Source organism: Amphiura filiformis, chromosome 4 (genome assembly GCF_039555335.1).
Source record: "Amphiura filiformis chromosome 4, Afil_fr2py, whole genome shotgun sequence".
NCBI classification, from domain to species: Eukaryota; Metazoa; Echinodermata; class Ophiuroidea; order Amphilepidida; family Amphiuridae; genus Amphiura; species Amphiura filiformis.
Window position 1 is genome coordinate 56,619,077 of NC_092631.1, and position 23,337 is coordinate 56,642,413.

At 36.8% G+C, this 23,337-nt stretch overlaps 1 protein-coding gene across 4 annotated transcripts in view; it reads left to right on the forward strand.

Annotated features, from left to right (window-relative positions):
* LOC140151110 (late secretory pathway protein AVL9 homolog) overlaps positions 1 to 23,337 on the forward strand; it is a 73,188-nt gene that overhangs the window by 34,797 nt on the left and 15,054 nt on the right. For all 4 annotated transcript variants that reach the window (XM_072173330.1, XM_072173331.1, XM_072173332.1 and 1 more), the window contains exons 4-6: positions 4,469 to 4,540; positions 10,626 to 10,715; positions 21,194 to 21,301. In XM_072173330.1, the coding sequence (XP_072029431.1) occupies positions 4,469 to 4,540; positions 10,626 to 10,715; positions 21,194 to 21,301 (270 nt within the window). The remainder of the gene's footprint in view (positions 1 to 4,468; positions 4,541 to 10,625; positions 10,716 to 21,193; positions 21,302 to 23,337) is intronic.

Sequence of the window (23,337 nt, forward strand, 5' to 3'; positions counted from 1 at the left end):
ATATTTTCTCCCATTTCACTTTTCTGTACTGATTTGCTAGCTTGTGTAACATGGGTCGATAGCGACAATATGTATCTCAATGAACAGAGCACATCCAGATCTTGCAAAATATGTTTATTTCTTGACTATTGACCCTTGTTTAGCCAGTCTATTCTCAAAATGAAAACAAAGGAAACCTGTACAAAGTAATGGGAGTATGAAATGAGGTAATGTGTCATGTTGCAAAGATTCTGGGAAGGATAAGAAATTTTCTCTCGGGGCAATCCCGTTTCATGGGTGTAATTGCTCCTGCTGGATCCGGATGAACATATCACAGGAATCAACTGCTATTATTCTTATTGACCTACATGTATTTAACATTCAGAGCTAATCTTTAGGCCTGTAAAATGTTTGTTTTGTAATGTTGCAGATCCTTGAATGTTGATGGTTTATGGACAGAATTGCACTACTGATAAATGTCAAGACCTTATGCTTTTGACGTACATTGGAGTGCATTACAAAATAAGGCATTGTCAAGAAGGGTGTACCCCAGATTAATGTCAACTTTGATATTAACTTGTCAATTCCCGGTGACAAGATTTCTGACTTCTCTCCACCGGAAACAAGTGTTGTCAAGAGGAAGATCATTTTCTTATATGTAATATTATATTAAGTATTCCTTTTGACGATAGTTGTGCTTTGTCACTAATTTATAGGCCAACTGTAATTTGCTGCTGAGACATTGAAAGAGGAAGTTATGGTGACTATAGTTTGATCAGCTCGTAATCGGCAGGCCTTAACATCGTGGATTAATATCAATGTATTTTATTTTGAGAATTGCCTTGTGACATCTAGCCAAAAGCATCACAAATTATAAATTGAAGTCCTATACTTTTGTCTACTTTATTTAAGAAGCACAATATAGATCAGACAGGTCAACTATATATCACTCTTAACGTGGGTCTACTTTTCGGCTAGTGATCATAGCCTGCTAACAATTCCGCCAATTACGATCTGATCAAAGTATAGTTAATGTTCTGTGTGCTAGCCATAGGTACGTGTCAACATAAAAAGTCTATCTTCTCAAAATATCAAGAGCTATCACAAGAACCAATACTAGGCTTGTTTGTACTCAGTTTAATGCACTTTTTCATGCTGATTCCAAATATAATAATGAAAATGTCCAATTCTGAAATTTTTGAATTTTCAAAGAAAAATTGAAACTGTCGTCTACAGTCGACACCCGTGTGGAGAGGATCAAGACTCAGTCCACACAAAATATAGTTTCATCATTGTGTCACAATTTCCTGATTACGACACAGTTACAATAAATGGTGAATGATGATAGCGTCCACATGGTCAACACATTATCACTGTGTCATGATTGGTTGTGGTAATTATGTGTGTCGTCATTCATGATGTTAACCATGGAATTTGGTTGTTTGAGTAAACATTAATACAACGACGAAATGCGTTCACACAGGAAATTTTTGTAGGCAATTAAGACACGATCGTGTTACAAACTAGCCAATGATGGAAATTTTCATCATTTATTAATGATGACATGATTGTTGTATGCCAACAACATTTAGCAAACACATGATAGCATCTGCTAAAAGAAAGTCTGCTGTAGCTCTGTGCTACACAGTTGAATGAACTCTATACTGGTAAATCCCCAGTCTCAATATTTGTCAGTTAGTCCCAGCTTCCCTTTCGGTTTAATAAATTACATAATAGCTGGGAAATTTGCTGATGCATGAGATTCAATATACAGCTGTCTGAAGAAATGTTTTACCAGCTTTGAATCTACTATGAGCTAGGTAATGTGCCCTGATCATGGTTGCTTTTCCAAATATAAAAAAGACTATATATCAAGCAACTAGATTCTTTTCCACAGTACAACATATTTACACAATTAGGCTTTATAAAAAAGAAAGTTGACTTGCCCGTATCATCGACCAACCCAAAAATCTGAAAAAACATGGTCGCTATTTTTATTTTATTTTTTAAATGTCATAATGTCATATTTTAGTTTATAATATTAAAAATATGTGTTTAACTGCGGTATTAATGCATCATCAATTACTCACAAATTCTGACTTGATTTCTGCGTTTCCTGCATTGATTTGAATCACATTTTCCACAGTATTTTGAAGCCTGAATATGTTGAGATCCAGAAAGTTCAGTGTATCGGCAAGTCCAAATGGACTGTACACGACATGCAGTAGAATACATGTAAATTGTATCAACATAAAAATAATTCTCTATGCAAAGTATTACATGGCATGTCATATTTTGCAGAAATTGCAAGAAAAATATAATAATAAAAAAATATGTATTTTTTTTGCCCTACTCTTACAACATAGATTATGAGGTCCACAATGGGCTATTCCATTTGAAATCCATACACCCCCTATGGAAGACATGATTTTAATCGTCCACACAGGGAGTTTGAATTTCAAATGGGGTCACCTGAATGGTGACTTCATTTGAAATCGACACCTTGTGTGGGAGATTAAGCTCCCGGATTAAGGTCATGTCTTTCATAGGGGGTGTATGGTTTTCAACTGGAATAGTCCAATAAACAAAATGTGCACAAAATGTATACAAAAAGTACTCTTGCTGCCAATGATACAGATGACGACAAACAATTAAAGAATGTTTACATTAGAATTCTCTCAGTCGGGATGCTCATTTCTTACGTCTGTCCAAGGGGACATGTCTCCAAAATCCCTATTGGTTTGTACAGGGCCTTCCAGTAAATTAAACGAGATTTTGCACATCGAAAATCACTGGACTCTGATTATATCTAAGACACATTAGGCCAAATAAAAAAAGAAACATGTTTCACGTCCCCTCCCGCTTCCTTTTTTGAGGTTTCCTCAAATATATTTTTATTTTTTGAAATTCAGCTATAACTTTTCAAAAAATATGTCTAGGAAGTTGGGATGCTTTCTATAACCTTGTTAAGATACAAGAAACATTTTAGGAAGGTTTTGTGATCATTAGAGGGGGTGTAACTCCCAGAACAACAAATAAAAAAGGGCCTCCTCCTTTTTCTTGGCATTACTGTATATGCTAAAACAGCTCTAAGTATGGGTATTTACACCAATTTTACGATAAAAAATAGAAAATAAAAAGCCCCTTCTTCCTCCTTTTTTTCGAAAACCCGGACGTGAAACATGTTTTATTTTTTACTTGGCCTTATAGCAATCCCCTGATTTGTTGAGGGCCTGGTATAACAACTGTGGGATATCTTCTGATTTATTTAGAGATTGACACACACTGAATATATACTGTCATGTATGGGTACAACTGTGGGGACAACATCTTCTGATATATGTTTAGAGATTGGTACTGCTATTTTTAGGTACTGTCAATCTGTCATGTATGTAGAATAAGCTGGAAAAACCAATTTAGGAATTGTTTGTGCACGTATATACAATTAAATATTATCAATGTTAACCAGAGATGCTCAATTATATTTGATGGGGCCCTTGTAAGGGTGGAAAAGAACATTTGTAAATAAGTTTATTTGTAAATAAATTAAGCATTGAGTAACAAATTATCAGCTATCACAAGGTTTTCACAAAAACTGATTTGTTTCTTGCAACATTTTTAAATGCAGACAATTTAGTAATCATTTTCAGTGCATCTGCTTACTCTTTGTGGAATTATTTGATTAAAAACAAAGCAGGGACTGCCTTTTGAAAATTAGAAGAGCTGTAGAATGCTCTTCTGGTCTCTTCAAGAAGAGCTTCAAGAGCTGTTTGCACCTGTGGCCATTAAAGCATAAAGAATTTAATGAGTCGTCTGGAGGAGCTATAAACCGCTCTTGCAAATGCAACTTAAGAAGAGCTATAGTGGAGTGATTGTTCTCACTCCTCTCAAAAGGCAGTCCCTGACAAAGCGTAGTGAATTGTAACAAGTGTGCTATGCACAGGCATAAACCCATAAGGCTCAGTACACTTTACAGGAATTTGCTAATCACAGTGGTCCAAGACACACCATATAAACCATTTAGTAACAATCAGGGACTACACACACCCTATACATACAACAATAAATAAATAACCATCACAGCCTGGATCAGCTCCCCAAGTTCTGGTAAGTAACAAAGATAACAGGCAGTCAGTTCCTTGCTCAGGGGAATAATATTTCAAGTTCAATTATTTCAAGAGAACAAACAGGACTGCGCCGGAGCTCGAACTTGCACAGCCGCACACCAATGCACCAGAGTCTTAACACCTCACCAATTGAGCTAACTTGACTGTTCTTAGATGGTTATATTGGAAGCTTCCTGATAATTTAATGGTCCATTCTACTATTCTATCATTTTATTCTTTCTTTAAAAATTGATTTTTTTTGGCCCACTGCATTTTTGAAGTTGAGAAATTGAGATGAAACAGACAACTATACTTTTTCTTTCAATCACTTATTATTGGTATTCATAAATGTTACATTGCTTTTTCATTTTGTTTGTGTGTAGGACCTTAAAAGCCAGCAGCCGGAGTACACAAGAGGTACAGTACAGAAGAGTGTGTGCATACTCAGTACTTTGGTAAGTTGAAAAAAACTGATTTCAATTGTACAGGCTCAGTGCAACAAAGACGTATCTCCATTAGCTGCTGTGGATAATAGTGTATTCATAACCACGATTGCATTATACATATTATATCACTCATACATGTACATAAATTCTAGACAGTTCATTGGTTGATAGCCATTTATCATTTTTACCATCAGCCTCTCCGTGTGATAGTTTTTACCATCATAGTGCTGCGCCGTAGTGCGCCTGCGCCAAGCCGTGCACTGACTCTTAGACTCGCCGATTTAGTTATGGGGTGGACACCAAAATGTTAAGTATGTCACGGCAAAACGTGGTGTTATGTTGATGAAAAAATGTATTCCCTATCTTAAATAGTATTTTTGAGCAACAGAATTTATGTATGAGTGATATAAAACAAATATTAACTGTCTTAAATTTGTGTAATGGTCGAAATATAATCACTCGGTGAAAGATGTATTGTTCCATTCCACTCTCCGTTCCGGTTCGTGGAATGGAACAATCCATCTTTCACCTCGTGATTATATTTCGACCATCACACTCATAGACAGTTAATATTTGTATACCATTACACAAGGGAACTAATGGAGATGGGACTTTGTTGCTGTTGCACCGAATCCTTGATTTCTAAATCTTCTTGCATTCATGTCAACAAAAAACAAAGAAGAACAAAATAAACAAACAAAGAAGGAAAGTAAACAAACAAAAATATATACAACAAAGTATGGGATGTGTAATAGATAATATCAAAAGGCATTGGTGGATGCAGGACGGACCGGAGGGCCTGGGCCCCCTAAAAAAAGTAAAAAGACAACAACAAAAGTTGTTCGGACACCCTTTTCAGGTGCGCTGAAAATTGGTGATTTTACCTCCTTTTTCCATTTACGACTCAGAGGAGGAACTCCCTCAGGTTTCCCCCCAAGGCCACATTTAGGTAAGCCAGGCAACACCCTGAAATTTTTTAGAGTGGCCCCCTCTTTCAAAATGCTGGATCGGTGCCTGTCAAAAGGTACTTCTTTACAAAACAGATGTCAGCATTATTTGAAAGAATGTGCTTGCTGGAAAAGGATACAATAACAGAAAAAAATAAAGTGTGTGTTGAAGACTTAATTACATGTTATTGTCTTCTGCTATCATTTAACTGTCTGATTTTCCACTCAGGTCTGGTTTACTGATGCAGTATAGTTCTGATTCAGGGGGGTACCAAGTGAAATGTCATTTAACTTTGTATGACCTTAAAGTCAAGGCCAGAGGAGCTGACTTAAGCCGCTCTTTCCTTCCGCCAAAATATATGAGATGAGAGTGACATCTATTAATGAATGTGTATGTGTACTTGGCTTAACGTTGATATTAACAGAAGACGTGCATATGAAAGTGTGGAAATGGAATTCAAGATGTGGTGTCTAAACCACTGCATCCCATACTGGAAAAAATGTTGTTGTTTTTCTTTGTGGGTGTATGTTTGGGGTGTGGGTGGGTAGGGGGGTGCGTGCGTGTTTGCGGAAATGAGGACACACACCAGATTTTTCACCCTAAACTGCGGACTTACTTCCAACCGAGGACAGTCCTCAGTCTCAAACTACTGCAAAAGACCTCAAATGCAGGCTGAATGCATTATAGTGATATTTGCCTTGAACCGAGGACTATACCTGTAAAAACTACAGTCGGTAGTTGATGAAATTCTGTTTCGTATTATACACACAAAAAATCTGTCATTTTAGTCCATGGTTTGGCGATGAAAACATGATACACACGTCCTCGGCTAGATAGTAATACACACTGTCCTCGCTTGGCGGCAAACACCCACAGGGTTGTGTGTGTGTTGTTTTCTGTTTGTTCTTTGCAACTTTGCTCTATATTATACCTTTGAGAAAACATTTTTCTACTCGGGATAATATATAATTTTGGATCTTTCAGTTCGGCTAGCTTTGAATCTATCAAACATTACCTACTGTTGATTAGGGCCTATATGTAACATGATCAAGGGAAATGAGTCGGATGTCGCTAATATTGATTTTGAGATATTGGCAAAGAAAGTGTTAAAATTCTTTTGTTTTATATTGTTTCCAGCGATTGATAAATTGACATAACTTTGCCAGGAAGAGTCGTATCAACATAGGGTTTCCAGTTTCTGAAAGCTCTAAATGTCCTCTTAAGAAACATGTGTAAAACTCATTTTCGACCAGGTTAGACATGCGACTCATTCCCCTTGATCATGTCACATATATGTTTCCTGATAATTTTTTTTCTTTCAAACTGTACTATAAAACAATAACTGCTGTAATCTGCATAAACTGATGCAATGGATATCACCATGGTTCTGTCACTTTCTGATATGAGGGGGCCCAGACAAATAGTGCATTATGTATAAACATGACAAATATAATAAACACAAGGCAAGTCAAAGTGACAGCTCTGTAGAGTCTTCTCTTGTCCCTGGCTTGTGATCTACAGGCTTCCATCTAGGAAGAAACACTAATGCACTTATCAAGTCTTTCCCCTGCCCTGGGGGGGACTAGCGGGGACTTAGCCGGGGAAGTACATTTTGCCAGCGTGACATCCCGGCACTGACCCGTTAAAAGTCCCGGCCTACGGGGCATACATTTTCTGTACATCCCCGCTATGACTCGGCCCCGCTAGCCGGGCTACAGTGTGACAATCCGGCACAATCCCGACCCCATGGGCGGGACTTGCGTTAAAACAATGTACAATCCGGGCTATGCCCCGGCCCATCTTGCAGAGTTTAATATACCTGTGTCGATTATTGAATGAACGACATTATAGGCCTAATAAAAAAAAGATCGATTGGATTATTTGGATAGCAGTAATCGTACACAACACGGCCGATTTAATAGTGCATGCCGATAATTTAAAAGACATCGACATGTTTAAGCTTTAACTTACATGCAGACGCAAGGATTTAAACAAAATAAAGTGTTTTAAAAAAAGTAGACTTTCATTTATAGATGCACGAAATTGGTTTTAATATAATATTGGTTTCTTATAACAAGTAATTACCCCACTCCTCAGTTTGCTTTGTAGCGACACAATCATGAAAATAGTGCATTACAGAAGAATATGCATGTCAAAATCGGCAGTTCTTGGTATACGGTACCGGGTACTGATGTTTTTTAATGGTGTGACTTCTTTGTGAAAGTCCCGCTATGTCCCGGCAGTGCGGGGAAAAATTGTACACCCGGCAAAAGCCCGCTAACATGAATGATTGGCCCGGCATAGCGGGGCGATCTACATGTACATCCCCGGCGAAGTCCCGGCTAACGTCCCGGCCTGCGGGGCAATGATTTTGTGTACATCCCGGCTCGTCCGGCATGTTCCCGCTATGTCCCGGGTCCCCAGGGCCGGGAAAGACTTGATAAGTGCATAACCAGTACCAAATGAAATCACTTCAACTTGGGGTTTCCTTCCACTTAATCAATTTGACTTGATGTCTGCTAACAAATGTGCACATACATTTATCAGCATTGAGAACAGAGGAGCTTTTGTGAATAAAAACTCAACTGCCCCCAAGTAGACCTATTTTGCCTCATTTTGTATTTTATAAAAAGCTGAAATAAGTGAGTGGGGTTACTCAAATATAAAAGTGCTACTCATTCTTGTTAATCAGTCCTCAAAATAAATCCTAAATGACACAACTGATGGTTCAATTTTGCTTCTTTAAATGGCATACTAACTGTCAACCTTTAATACTATAAATGGTGCAGCCACCACCTTTTTACTGATCTTAATGGTTAAAACACTACTAGGTATAGCTCAGACCCAGAGCAGAAATATGAAAATTTATTTTCACTAATTCTTCAAAAATGCTTTATAAAAAACTTTAACCCAAAATTCCGATATTTGCAGTTCAAAAAAGAGACTCTCAGTGTTGATAGGCCCCTAAACAGCTACATAGCCAAATTTGGACCCTAAATGACCCTCAAAATCTGAACCTTTTTTGTCAGATTATTATTGCGGATGCATAGCACTTTTATATTCAAGTGACACCCCAGAGCTAAAGAACTGTAGCTGGAGTACACTTTAACCATGAGCAATAGGAAAACCTGTATTGTCCGTTAATTTTTCTCCAATTTGTAGAAGCAAATACTAATAATTATAATATCTGATTAATTATGGTGTCAAATGTGTGTTACAATACGTATGCATGACGTTGAAACAATCATGATTAAAAAATCACCAATTATTTTAAATACAGTCATCGCCAATGACTCAATAAATCGTATTTCTTTGATAAATATTAGTGAAGCTGATCTTTCACCCCTGTCATTAATTACTCTACATAGCGCCCTCTGTTGATTATAATCGCCAAATTCCAGCCTCTGAGTTTTGAGACCAGAATCTTGATGCCGATGAAATCAAGGAATTATTACGATGACGTCATCAATTTCTATCGGGGTTTACTGCTAAATACATATTATTGTATGATAAAGCAAGATGGTGCTGACGTCACTGTAACTCTCAGTCGTGAAAAATCGCTTCGCAAATTTGGCACGGAAGAGTGACGAGTCGCCATAATACCTTCTCTGATCTGTCTCGCAGACATTGATGCGAAATCGCCAACAGAGGGCAGTATTTAATTATTAATAATAGAATAATACTGCCCTCTGTTTATCATTTTAGCGATCGACAGAGGGGGCAAATAGGCAATTTTTACCGACAGTGGGGGTATAACAGTAATTTATACAGTAAAAATACACATTTGACACCATTATTTTTATTTTTATTAGAATTTTAATGAGTTTTGTTCAACATAATTCGAAGAAATTGACGGATAATACAGGTTTACCTAAAGCTCTTGCTTTAACTGTGGGATAAAATGAATTGCCTTGAGAGATTCACCAGTGGTTGATTGATACATAATATGTGATGTGATCAAGCAAAATCAGTCGGACATCAGGAATATTGATTTTAAGAATATGGCCAAAGAACAGAAGTATTTCCTTTTGTTTCCTATTGTTTTAACTGTTCATATCTTTTGAACTGGTTGTCCAATTTCAATGGGGTTTTCTGCAAAATGTAGCTTCACAAATGCTTGTTACAATCCAAAAAGAAAATTGAAAATTGAATATGATCAACTTCAGACTGATTTTGCTCGATCATACCACATATTGAGTGATTTTTTAACTACCGGGTACACTATATCATGACACTGAGGATTCCAAAAACCATTAAATATCCACAGATTTGTATCATAGAAAACAATTGAAGCTTTCTCATTCAGCTAAAATTTAAGTTCAGTGTTGCGATGAAATCAAATGATCCTCTAGAGATACACAGATATGAGTTCACCTTGCAATTGACTTAATTGAGCTGTAATAAAGCTGGATGACTTAATTTGTAAGCCAATTAATTATCTATCTGACAGCTGGCATGATTGTAATGTCTATCAACTTGACCATTGAACAGGAGAATTCAGCTGTTAAAAATTGTATTATCCCATCATGGTCTGCAGTACCATAGTAGAACTGCACATACATGCCATAGAAAGTGTACATAAAATCCCACACTTCAACTTTCAATTACTCGTTTATATCAGGGGAGCTTAGACATTTGTTTGAAAAAATATGATCTCTAAAGTATTGTGAAACTATCCATAGCTATCAATATCTAAGCAGCTCTTGTTTATATTTTGCATACATTTGCTATGGAGCAAGCAGATAGACTGCAATGCATGATGGGATACTCCCTTTAGCTGCTGTGATGTTGAGTGAATATAATTGTTTAATAAACTTGGGATGTCAGTCTCTACGGCCAATGTACTTACATGTAAGTGGTCAAACTGACTGGTGTAATCACAGGGAAAAAATTGACAACTAGTTGAATGCTGCCGATATCATTTTCTCTGTAATGTTTGTTTTGTTTGACCAACTATTATGAAAGATTATGCCATATATGATTAATGTTGATGGATTGAATCATCAAATAGACTAAATATAAATAATACACTCAACTGTAGTCATATAAATCAAAGCAAGCTTAAAATTCTGTACCAAGTAGCTAGAAAGTAGCAAAGCTTCTGAAAAAGAAAGTTAACAATTTTGACATTTCTTGTTCTTTTCAGCCCCTGTATGGTTTGATTCAGGCCAAACTCAAGCTGATAACTCATGCCTACTTCAGCGAGAGGGACTTCTCAAAGACGGCCATCTTAGAGGTAATGTCAAACCTCACATTGCGCTATTCCAGTTGAAATCATTACACCCCTTATGGAAAATGTTAAATCTCCCACACAGGGGTGTGAATCTCAAATGGACTCTGTTTGAAATCTACACCCCTTTGTGGGAGATTAAGGTCATGTCTTCCATAGGGGGTGTATGGATTTCAACTAGAATAGCACATTCCAGAACAAGGGTCAAAATTTCATTGCATTTAAAGGGATTTTTGTGGAATAAAAAGTATTTGAGCATATTTTAATTTACAAGAATCACCATACATTGTAGTTTTTTTTACAAGAATCGTTATAACTATACAAAGAGCTACAAGGTGTCCCAATAATGCAACCCAACTCTGACATCTTTTTTCACAGGTTATTTATAGTCAATGGTAAGACTTTTATGTGCTTATACTGTAATGTCTTTAAAACTGTTTGCTGAAAATTTGGTGAAATTTTGCATCATTGAGATATATAAAATAAAACTGGTCATCAACCATGATAGGGGACATGGGACCCAGGGGGGGGGGGGGCACAAGCCATTTTGGCAATTTTCCTATGGGGTTTTCTGAATTTTCAAATGGATGGTGAGCGGGCATGTGCCCCCTGTGCCCCTATAATGCTACGCCATTGACGGTTAGATGTGGAATCAGGGGTATCGTTAGGTCTAGGGTAAGTGTTTGGGAGTGGTAGGTATTCTATAGTCATTCCCAAGAATTGATGTTCTGCTCGAAGTTCAACCCTGAGTAAAATTATTTTAAAAATCACAAATGGCAAATCACAAGTATGGTAAGTAGAGAGTTAATATGTTGCCAATATAAAAAAACAACTTGGGACTTGGATCAAGAATTGTGTGTTTTCCATTTCCTGTGCAAAAAAATGTGCCCCCCTTTTCCCCTCACATTTCTACATTCAAATATTTTATTTCCCATTTGTTATCCACAAAATGTGGGTTGCCCTGTATAAAGTCTCCCTCCCCCCCCCCCCAAGAAAAGGGTTTATCCTTAGTGTAAGAGAGCATAAAATACTAATAGGATTAGAGTTAGGGTTAAGAATTAGGGTTAGGGTAGGATTAGGGTTAGGACTAGAGTTGGGATTTGTTTGGTATTCTCTTACACGAAGGGTACACCAAAAAAAGTTCCTCCCCTAAGTCCCCCTTTTCTTCTGTGGTGCAAATATTAATTGGTTCAGTAACCCATTTTTTGTAATCAGTAGGACCGTATGCAGGTACACTGTAGCCACCTAATTCCTGCATACAGTACAACTATATAAGGTGGCTTGATATATTAAGCTGTTAACATCCCTCAATATCCGTGTTGGATTTTGTGGCTTTCCTGTTAACTACCAGTCAAGCAGGATTTATAGGCTATTATCGGGGTTTGTGGGTGGAAGTGCATGGGGGTAACTGCTCAAATGGTGTAGGTTAATATATGGCCTATGAGTAAAAAGTTGTTACCCTTGATCTTCAATATATATGATAATGATTGGGCTTAATTTAGAAAATGCATTTCAAATGTCCAAAATTATTGTCAGCACTCAGAAGGGGGGGGCATCACTTCTAATCATATGTAGGGGACACAAGCCCCCCAGAGTAACTTATTTCCTGTATACAGTACATCTAAGGTGACTTGATAAATTAAGTAGTTAACATCTCAGGACTTGTCCGAACTAATCCCTCCATTTCCGTGTTGGATTTTGCAGCTTTCCTGTTAACTACCAGTCAAGAAGGATTTATAGGCTATTATCGGGGTTTGTGGGTGGAAGTGCATGGGGGTAACTGCTCAAATGGTGTAGGTTAATATATGGCCTTGATCTTGAGGATGGTTTAATGTCCTAGCCCAATTTAAAAATACTTGCAATGTATTTCAAGTGCCCAAAGCTATTGCTACAGGGGGCGTCACTCTAGCAGGGGACATTGATGATAGATTTGTGATGTAACACACCCACAGATTTTCAATGACTTTGACTCTTGTTTTAGCTCTATCCAAATTGACCAACTTCAGGCATTTTATTCAGAAAAGTGGCAAAGTTTGAGAAAATATTTAAGAGAAGAACAGCATGCAAGATTTGTGTACCAAAGTGCACAACTTTCTGACCAAGACAAAGTTTTCCCTTGTACGATTTTCTCTTCTTTGTGAAAGGCTTGAAGTATGCATTAAACCATTAAATGAAGAGCATATTTCCACACCGTGTTAAGTCCTCAACCACATGTGTCTCATTTACTTGTGTGATACAATAACAGTTTATACAGGGTGAGTCAAAAAAAGTGCAATGCAGCAAAGAATCGATATTTATGCAAGAACCAAGTCGAACTTTCCCTTTATTGAAAATTTTATAAATGCCACACTCAATAGTCACCTTCTGTGAAAATATGAAGTGAACCACGACTACCGTTTAATTTTTATGAGTCCTTTTGCTGCGATACCCAATTTCATTATTTGTCCACGAAGAACCAAGTATTTTGGAATGAGAGCACACAATGCACGGTAAAGGCACCAGCTTTGAAATAGACTTTAACTTAAATAAGGTTGATTTTTGCGTTATTTTAACTTTTTTTCTGTTCAAACAAACTTTCTAACATTACTTTAAGTCATTCATACCTCACTCGACTCCAACTCCAGTTTTTTTAATCCCAACATGTCCAACTTACTGGATATTTTGTAATTCACTCCACTTCAATTTGCGCGCATTTAATTTTGACATTTGAAAAACCCGCCTATGATTTGATAGAGAATAAACATCTTTTAAGTAAAGGTAAAATGAAAATAACAACAAATAAATGTTTCTTTTCCTTAAACAAGACCAAGGGCAATAACACTTTGGGTGCTCCGTTTTATTTCAATTCCAATGAGGTTTAGAAAATGGCAGTTGTTCCAAATCTACCTTACACAGAGTGGGATGACATTCAAATTTTAGATGTCTCTTGGACAAACATTAAAATTGGGTATCGCTACAAAATGTGTCATAAAAACAAAACGGTAAATGCTAATTTCTTGATTTGTTCACACAAGGTCACTGACGGATATATCAATTATAAAATGTTTTAAAACCTAAAAGGTTCGACTCGGTTCTTAAATAAAAATGGATGCTTCTCTTTATTGCACTTTTTTTGACTCACCCTGTACTTTGACAAGTTTGACATTAGCAACAATGAGTTGTACCACAAACAAGCCATTTACCACAACAATACTGCATAACAATATGCAGACTATTGTTCTCCTTTAGGAAACACAGTATTGTTACTGTGCATTCATCTACTGTTTGCTTTGTAATGGTGCATCCAACTGAAATCATAATACTACAGCATCACAACCCATTGCAATATCGTGCAGGTAAATCAGAAACATGGGTTTGGACTTTGGAAATAAGCTCTTCAAATATAGAAAACACAATATTTTTTTGCATTGTCACAAGAATTATAAATGAAAATATCTGCAGCTGCTTTCACACTTTATTCTAGATTTGTCTTTTCTGATTGTTTTTAAATGTCACATATAAATAGTTCTTTCAACAAATCAACATCATTCAATTTCCAGTACAGTCTTTTGGTGACATGAAATCCAGGGAAGCTGCAAGCTGCTTGCTGGTGAGCTAGCTGCCTGGAATATGAGTAACCTATTAGTCTACTGCAAGCTTGGTTTATTTTATTTTGACAATTTTAAAACAAATGTTGATGCTGGTATATTTGTAGGGGGCAAGTTTCTTCCATGTTAAATTATACAAAAATGTATGCGATGTCCCGCTCAAATGCGTCTGTTTTTCACAAAAAATCTCTAGATAAGGTTTTTACAGAAAATCGTCAGGCATGAGTCCTTGTTTGAAAAAATCCTCCGTAAAAGAGCACAATTTAAAAAATAAAATCATTTTGTAATGGGGTGGGCTACAGGGTAATAAGTTCATTCTGGCTTTTTTTTTTGGATGGTAGCCAGGCAATTTGGTTAAAATCTGCTAGAGCACATTGAGCCAATCTAGAAGATGTGTCCAAAGTTAACATTTTGGAGGCACCAATGCAAAAGCATGGAGCACCCAAGCCCAGGGGGGGGGCACTTCAATATGAAATGGATATAGGTGTAGGGCTGGCACTTTCGCAGTAAGGGGCATTCGGTGAGAGCAAAATCTAAAAAATATGGGGTCATTGGGTGAGAGCATGATTTTTGGCATTCGGTGAGACCAAAATGTAAAAAATATGGGGTCATTGGGTGAGAACATGACTTTTGGAACCTTTGGGTGAGAGCCGAAACAGCGTCAAAAAACCTCGAAAATCAAAATTTTAGTTCAAAAAGGCTTCAAATTTCTTTGTTTTTTCAAAAATAGGTAACAAAGTCAGTGATAAATGAAAGTTGTTGTTCAAATTGAAAAATAAGGGTCTTTGGGTGACAGATTAAATGGAAAAATAAGGGGTCTTCGGGTGACAGAACATGTGTTCGTAAAAAAATATGGGGTCATTGGGTGAGAGCGACTCTGAAAAAGGGGGTCTTAACAGCCCTACATTACGCGTCACCTCCAAAGTGGGAGTGCCCCCGGGCACCCAAGGCCTTGGTACCTCTGGTTATTTTTCTCGGGAAAGCTTTGCAGCTGGAGTGGGGTCCCTTGCTCTTCCCCTGTTAAATATTTGCATGTGGGGTATGTGTATGGAAATAACCAATTGAAAATGACAAGGATATAATTTTACAGTCATATTGGCAGTATATTAATGCAATATTTATGGTGATAGTAAAATGGATTCTTAAATATTAGGTGTGTTTAGACGTAGCCTACTTTCGAATGTAACTTACAAGCGAGTCAGCAATTAAATTATGCTACAAGCGAGTGTGTGTCCACACGGGACTTACTTGTAAGCCAACTCAAAAGTAAGAGTGACCTTCACTAGTAAATTATGCCATGATTATGCACAATCAGAATAGGATTGGGTCATCAAGGTCATGCTTACATGCGAGTTTACATGCAAGTCTTGTTCACACTGGCCTTACATTCGAATGTAGCTCGCTACATGTAAGATATCTTACATGTAAAATCATCACTTGTAACTTGCATGTAGCTACATGCGAGTGCGTTTAGGGCACTACATGCAGGTTTACATTCGAATGTAGTTACAAGCGACTGAACAAACCTGCTTACTTATAGACAGGATTTTGTCTCCCTTATAATGGATATATTTAGATTCAGAAGAAAAAAACAGATAAAAATGGTTTGTATACTATTACTATATTCAACTTGAAAAAATTAAATGAAAATGTATAGTTAGGTTTTCATCACTTCAAATTACGCTGCAACATTTCCTGTCACAGAGCTGAAATCGGACTTACCACACCATGCCAGGAAGCTAACATTACAAATTGGTACCTATATATAATTATTACATTGACTTGTTCTTGACACTGCACTAGGGATTTTTCATTTAAATTTAAAATATGATATCACTTATGAACTATTACGAGCAATTCTAGGGTTCTCAAATTTACCAGAGCCCATTTAGCTATAAAAAAATAACTTCCCAGTAGCTAACACAGTTGTCTTTATTTGTGATATTGCCATCTCTTGAAAATTCACTTTTACATTTTGTCCCCGTCATGTTTGGTTGTACTAATTGATACATATACCCACCCACCCCGCCTATACTGGTAAAGACTGGCAAACAAGCATCCAGAATTTTCCATGTAAGGACCTATCTTTCGGACTTTTACACCTGAAACTCCGCACCAAACGGTGGACTCGTGTGAAGTTTTACCATTTTCAAATTTGAGACCTGATGCCTATACGGGCAAATTAGACAATGATCATGTGCATTTGTACATTGTTTGCAATACACTGGTGGGGGAAAAGGAACTGAGGATGTCTGCGGTTGATGGATGTCCACAGTTAATTGGATTGTAACCAACTGTTTGTCCTCATTTGATGGTGTTTACAAATGCACACATACGAACACCCCACCCCCAACAAACACCACACACATACATATGCCAGTGGAGCTGGAGTACCATAGTAAAGACTCTACACTCTGTGGCTGTAGTCAACTTACAGTATCTAGTCATGGTTAAAATAACTTGTGTTAGCTCTAATGTACAGCATATTTATCATTTCACCAGAACCTTTCATCCATGTAAAAGTTCACATAGAGCTGAAACTGGAAGCTAGTTTTATAATTTCTTAAAAGCTAATGGACTGAACCAATTAGTTACTCTTTGAATTCTGTGAGGATTTTATAGCTTTAGTGATTTGATGTAGCATTTTAAAACAGCTCCCAAGCTGGGGCTGTAGTGGGTTTCTTTTAAAAAATAAGAAAATGCTTTTTACTTTTTCATTTGTAAGTATTTTTAGACTTGTCATAAATATGGTTATCCAGAAAAAAGGATTCTTGTGATTGACAGGATTTACTTTATTATCGTTTTAATATTGTATCAAAACAATGCTTTAATGTTCTTGACTAGGCCTATATGTTGACCTATATGTGTTTTTAACCTTCAACATTATATAGACTAATGGGAACGAACGCCTAAATATAAATCCTGTTAGTTCTGATAAACAATGGGATATTCCAGTTGAAGTCCATGCACCCCCTATGGAAGATATGTCCTTAAATCTCCCAGGGTGTATATTTCAAATTGAGTCACCCATTCAGGAGGTATATTTAGACATCAAAATGCAGAGAAGAACCGCAGTTCATTTATTAGGGTTAGGCAACAAGAAACTGGGCAGAAACAACTAGAAACAAGCTAGAAAATAAGTAGAATCTAGCCTCTTACACATTATTGCAATTTCACTCATATGCCTTTATGTTGGTTCTTTGTGGTTCTTCCCTGGTCGTATTATATAGTTCCATTCAGGTAACCCCATTTGAAATTCACACTCCCTGTGTAGAAGATTAAGGTCATGTCTCCTATAAGGGGTGTATGGAATTCAAATGGAATAGCCCAATGCGGGTACTATACATATGAACTAAACTGATCTCATCTGTGATTGCAAAGTTCAATAACCGCCATTCAACAAGCATAGCTCAAAAGTTAACCTCAATGTGTGGAGTATGAGTTTTTGTACTCAACACATTCAAAGGACAGTCTAAGCATATAGAAGCCTATTCAAGTTATTAAACTGTGTACTGACAGATGAGCATGTTTGAAAAGCCATATAAAATCACCTTAAAAAACTACTTGAGACTTCAACCGTTACAACTTTTTTAGTTATCCTAAAAAATAAACTGGATTTAGTAACAAGAAAAACAAAAGCTGTTTTGATGTGAATTCAAAGTCAAAACTTCTTTACCGGTTTGAAACTTCAAGCAATTTCTCAAATTAGTTGATCTATTTTCTTGAATGAAATACAATACTGCATGTCTTTGTTTCTTGAACTTCCATGTTTTGAAAAACAAATTAAATTCAGCATTTTTGTGTTGTGAAGGGATACCAGTTAGACATTATACTAATTCTACAATTGTCAGTTGTACAACTGTCAAATATTATTTTAACAAGCAAATTGGTAAAACAATTTTCCAGTTTTACTTAAATTGGTCCTGAAAGTAGTACATCAGTATAATAGAGTGACTACCTCACAGCTTGTCCGGAAAAATGTCTTTTTATTTCATGTGCATTAATTGTTGGATTTGATCCAGGGGTGGAGATTAGCAAGTGTACGTTTTTCATGATCCAATTCATATTAGGAAACACACTGTGGTAATTGAGTCACTAAGTACTCTTATAAGACGTGAGGATGCAAAATTGTGATATTAAAAGTTATACAAATTAAGTGTTATAAATGTAAGAAATTTAAAAATGCATATTTACAAGAGGCACTGATACAGCGTCTTACTGACCGGGGTGCCTACTGGATACTTACTTTTACCCCCGGCTTGAAATATGAGGAAAATACTGACAAAATTGACCAACTGGTGTAATGGGCATCTTAACTCCTTTGGCTCAGTTTAAGGCCCAGTTTAAGGCCACATTTGTTTGCATTTTGGCCCATTTTGCAACTAATTAATTTTATTCTTATATCACCATCAAATTGGAAATTAATCAAAATGATTAGGTTTGCCTTATAGTGACACCCCCTGGCAGCTGCAAGTTTTTGGGCAGGGGATAGTGGTAATATTTGTACGCTAAAAAAAGGGGTGTTTTTCCCCTAAAAAACTTTGTGAAATGAGAGGCAAAAGGGGGTGTTTTTAAAGTTCACCGACAAGCCGGATGCACGGAGTGCGGGTGCCGGGGAAGCATTGTCCATGCACAGAACTATGTTCAAATTTTTACTATAAACGGTCACTTCAACAGAGGTGTGGACGGGAGCAGGGGTACTCACGTATATAAAGGGGATGTGCCACTGTAGGGTCACTTTTTTGCAAGAAACCGTAAACATGGGGTCCTAATTTGAGAAAAAATCCCCCAAAATGGGTCCTGATTTAACAAAATGGTCAAATCAGCCCTTGTTCCACACTTTCAGAAAAGTACCTGTAAGCATCCACACAAATAAAAACATGGGTTATGGGTGGTTTTGGAATGCAAAACACGGATCCGTGCTTAGAGTCTAAAATAGCTTGATTTCATAGAAAATGGGTGTTTCTCTTCTGTACCATCCTCGCTGAGGCTAGTTTTAAACTTACTTGCTGACAATGTTGGACTTTGATAACACTGCAGTAGAGAGCAATTTCTAAACCCACTCAATCTCTAGAAGACTTTGTAATGCCATGAATAATAAGAATAATAAAGAAACATTTATGAAGCGCTTAAAACAGAAGTCGCTAAGCGCTTTACAAAGCATGCATGCCCTAATTACAAAATTATACATCCATTACATTTTTGAATAAATTATTTGGATATTTACATCGCACATTATACTCGTGCGATAGCCAAGGCCTTTTCCTGTCACATCATTTTGGTTACTATGAAGCTGACTTTCCATTATCGTTGTTTAGGGGTATTTGAAGACTTGGGTAATTAGTCCTGGCTAACAAGGTGGTAAGGATGTTCTGGGAAAATTGGGGAAATACTGACAAAATTGACCCACAGGTGTAACAGGCATCTTAACTCCTTTGGCTCAATTTAAGGCCACAGTTGTTCTTATTTTGACCTAATTAATTTTTTTCTTACATCACCATCAAATTGGCTAACAAGGTAGAAGGATGTTCTTGCATGTGTAAAATCCTTGTTTGGGGTCAAATTGACACATTATGGATATTTTTGAAAAGTCAATTCATGTGGCTGCTTATTACATTTATACATGAGTGCCACTGCCCCCACCTCGGTTTTCGGCATGATTGTAGGCCATACAACATACAGAATCTGAACATTTATTCAAATACCTGTTCTGTATAAGTATGTATTCATCAGATGGGTACAAGATCAGATAATAACCTTGGACACAAGCCTTATTATTATTAACACCAGTGAAAATCATAAATAAATACACAACAATATGATAATAGTTCAGTTCAAGTACACACCTGTTCTTGATCACATCTTAAAGATACTATATAAAGAAAACTATAAGGGGAAGACAAGATATCACAAGGACAAGATCAAGTACACAAGATTGATAAAAATAACAAATCTTGGTAGTTCAAGGAAATGAACAGAAGTCTGTACAAACTCTAATAAGGGGACCCAAGATTGAGCATGGAATTCTGAAGGAAGCTGTAGTACAGGGTGTATCTAAACAATGAGTATCCATCCTTGTAACAGTTTACATTTATAAGTCTTGTTGACCATTCTTGTTGACCATCAACAGTATCAAGATAATAGTAATCTACAATAATTGCACTACACTTAGAGAATAAACGATAGGAATTGTTGTTTTTACTATCCTCTACCGTGTGATAGACGACAGGCAGGTCCAATATTTTGAGTAGTGGATGCCACTGCGATAAAAATATTGGACCTGCCTGTCTTCTATCATAGGTAGAGGATAGTAAAAACAACAATTCCTATCGTTTATTCTCATTTTTAGTCAGTTAATTATTATTTTAATAACTGTAAATTATTTTTTTAAGCAAAAACAAAGTTACCGTCATAAAAACACCCCTTATTATAAAATGAACGAAACTTGTTTACAACTTCACGTATTCTGTTGCGCGTACTGCTGGCGCGTTCGTGTATCTCGCACTAGTCTACGCATATAACGCGACACATACGCGAACCTCTACAAGCGTGTTCCGCGTTATCAACACTCAATCATGCAGATTATGTGTCTATGAACTAGACCACTCCCACTGACTAAGAATATACATTGGTTCACCTCAAGTTTGGCAGTGACTTAGGTGCATATTTTGCAGGTCGTCGTGTGCGTATGTTTAATCGCACTGAGCATACAAACACACACATACAAGCATTGGTGTCACTATCAAACTTGAGGTAAACCAAAGAATAGATCCCTCTTTGCTAAAGTTCAGATTGCAAAACTTAATGTTGAACTGAAACAGATTCTTCTGTGTTCCCCATTTTCCTTTCACTCCACAAATGTATAACCTCTTCATTTTCTTTATTCTCTGCCTACAGGACCTATACAAAAGTTTGAATCTAAGCCTACACAGTAGACTACTGGATGACTCACAAGTATTCCTAGGGTTGGATCTCAGGGAATTAGTGCTACGATTTAAGCACAAGGTAAATCTTACTAGCTGCATGTATGGCATCATTGTGCTGCTATGCACGACTTGTGTGATAGCATACACACATGAACGAAAGTATAAGCTACACTGTGATATCATGAATTGTATATAAATAGCTGTAAGGAACATCAGCTATAAGAAATTAATTATTTACCCTCTCCTACAGGAGAGTTCATTTTTGACACGGTCTGGTCCATGGGGGCCAAAGGCGGCATTTTTAAAAATTGAGTTAGTATAATTATTACCACAAACATTTAGCTATCATATACTGAAAACACCAAAGGTCTAGCATACTTGGATCTAAAGTTATGAAGTTTTGAGATGTCTACTTTCTTATCTATTTTATTGGTTTTTTTTACTCAATATTTTTTTACCTTTATCTCAATTTCAAATTTGCCGAATTTGGCCTCCATGGATCAGATTGGGTCACATTTTCATTAATTTAATTTACCTCTTCTTCCAGGCCACAATGGGATATTCTATTTGAAAACCTCTTTAAGAAGATTTTAGAATTCCAACCAAATTCAACCATTTTAGCAATTCCAAATCCAACATTTTTCATCCAAAAAACACGGAAAAGTTGTGATAGATTTGAGATTTTCAAACAAAATTTCCTATGGGGTCCAAATTGGTTGAAATCCTATTATTCAACCTATTATGTTGGTTGGTGCCACGTCACTTCTGGTTAATGATGCAACTCACGATCGAGTGAAATTAAGTCGTTGATTCGAATGTTGTTGTTGATGATTGCTGTCATTGGTTTTGTGTACATTTCGATCGCAAATAGTCAGTCAAGTCAAACAAGTATCTAATTACTTGATTTACTGTTAATTATACTGACAAACTTAAAATTAAATTCCATGGCATTGATATTTTTGGAATTGAATTTCACTCTAAGTTGGAATGAACAACATCGCTATGTAGCCTCCTTCGCAGCCAGTTTCTGTCGGCATGTTAGCAATTGAGCTATGTGCAGTTAGGGCCCAAGACTAGAAATAGCCTGGATGTCGGACCGACAGAATTCTACTGTTTTCACCTGGATTTTAACATAAAATGCATAAAATAGTTTACACCGATTGCCCAATTTAGGTAAACTGGAATTGAAATAACAGTGTAATCTTCTACAGGGGCTGTGGGTTTGAAATGGAATAGCCCAATGCTCTCCACCCATAGATTTGATCAGGAGTTTCCATCCAAGGCACCAAAATCAAGTTGAAGTGTTGAAAATGGTGTCCATGGTTACCACTTATCAGTCACGTACAAAATCCTATTATATGTGGCAGAAACTGTCTGCTCTAGCTCAAAATGGGCATACTTTAAAGGGCTAGGTTAAAATCTGGAAAATGTCATGTAATTTCGGCTTATATCCATGGGTGACAGAAAATATAAGTGTTTGTGGTCAATTAATTGATTGGTATAAAGAACATTTGTGGTGGGTATGTATGTGTCATTTTAACTACATAAACCAGACACACATTCCTTTTTGGTGCACAACGAAAAGGTTCTTTAACCCTAACTCTATAAAATCTTTACAAGGAAATCCACTGCGTATGCATGCATACCACGTGTATCATTGATGCAATCACTTAAATGTAAGTCATAATAGGTGCCAAATCGCTAGCCGGGCTAACAACACCCCCATGGCATGAGGTGGGTGATCATGTGCGTGACACCCAAGGGGTCCAAGGGTCAATTCCTGGGGGTACCAAGTCAAATCTTTTTTCATCTTCTCTTTTTTTGTTCCTTCTCTGCCTACCGATAGCAAAAAAACTATGGTCCGTGTTAAGGAGGATATTTCTGGAAATTGGGTATTGCTCAAAGCATGTTTTAAATAGCTCAATTGAGTAGGGCCAAAGTACACTCACCAATATGCCTTTTGTTTGAAGCTAATATTGGACATAAGGTTTTCATAATTTCTTTGTATCTTATTGTCTTTATCAATAATGAATGGAGCTAAAATAACTAAAAAGACTCATTAATATGTAATTTATTTAATAATAATAATAATGATAATAATGCATAAATGTTCAG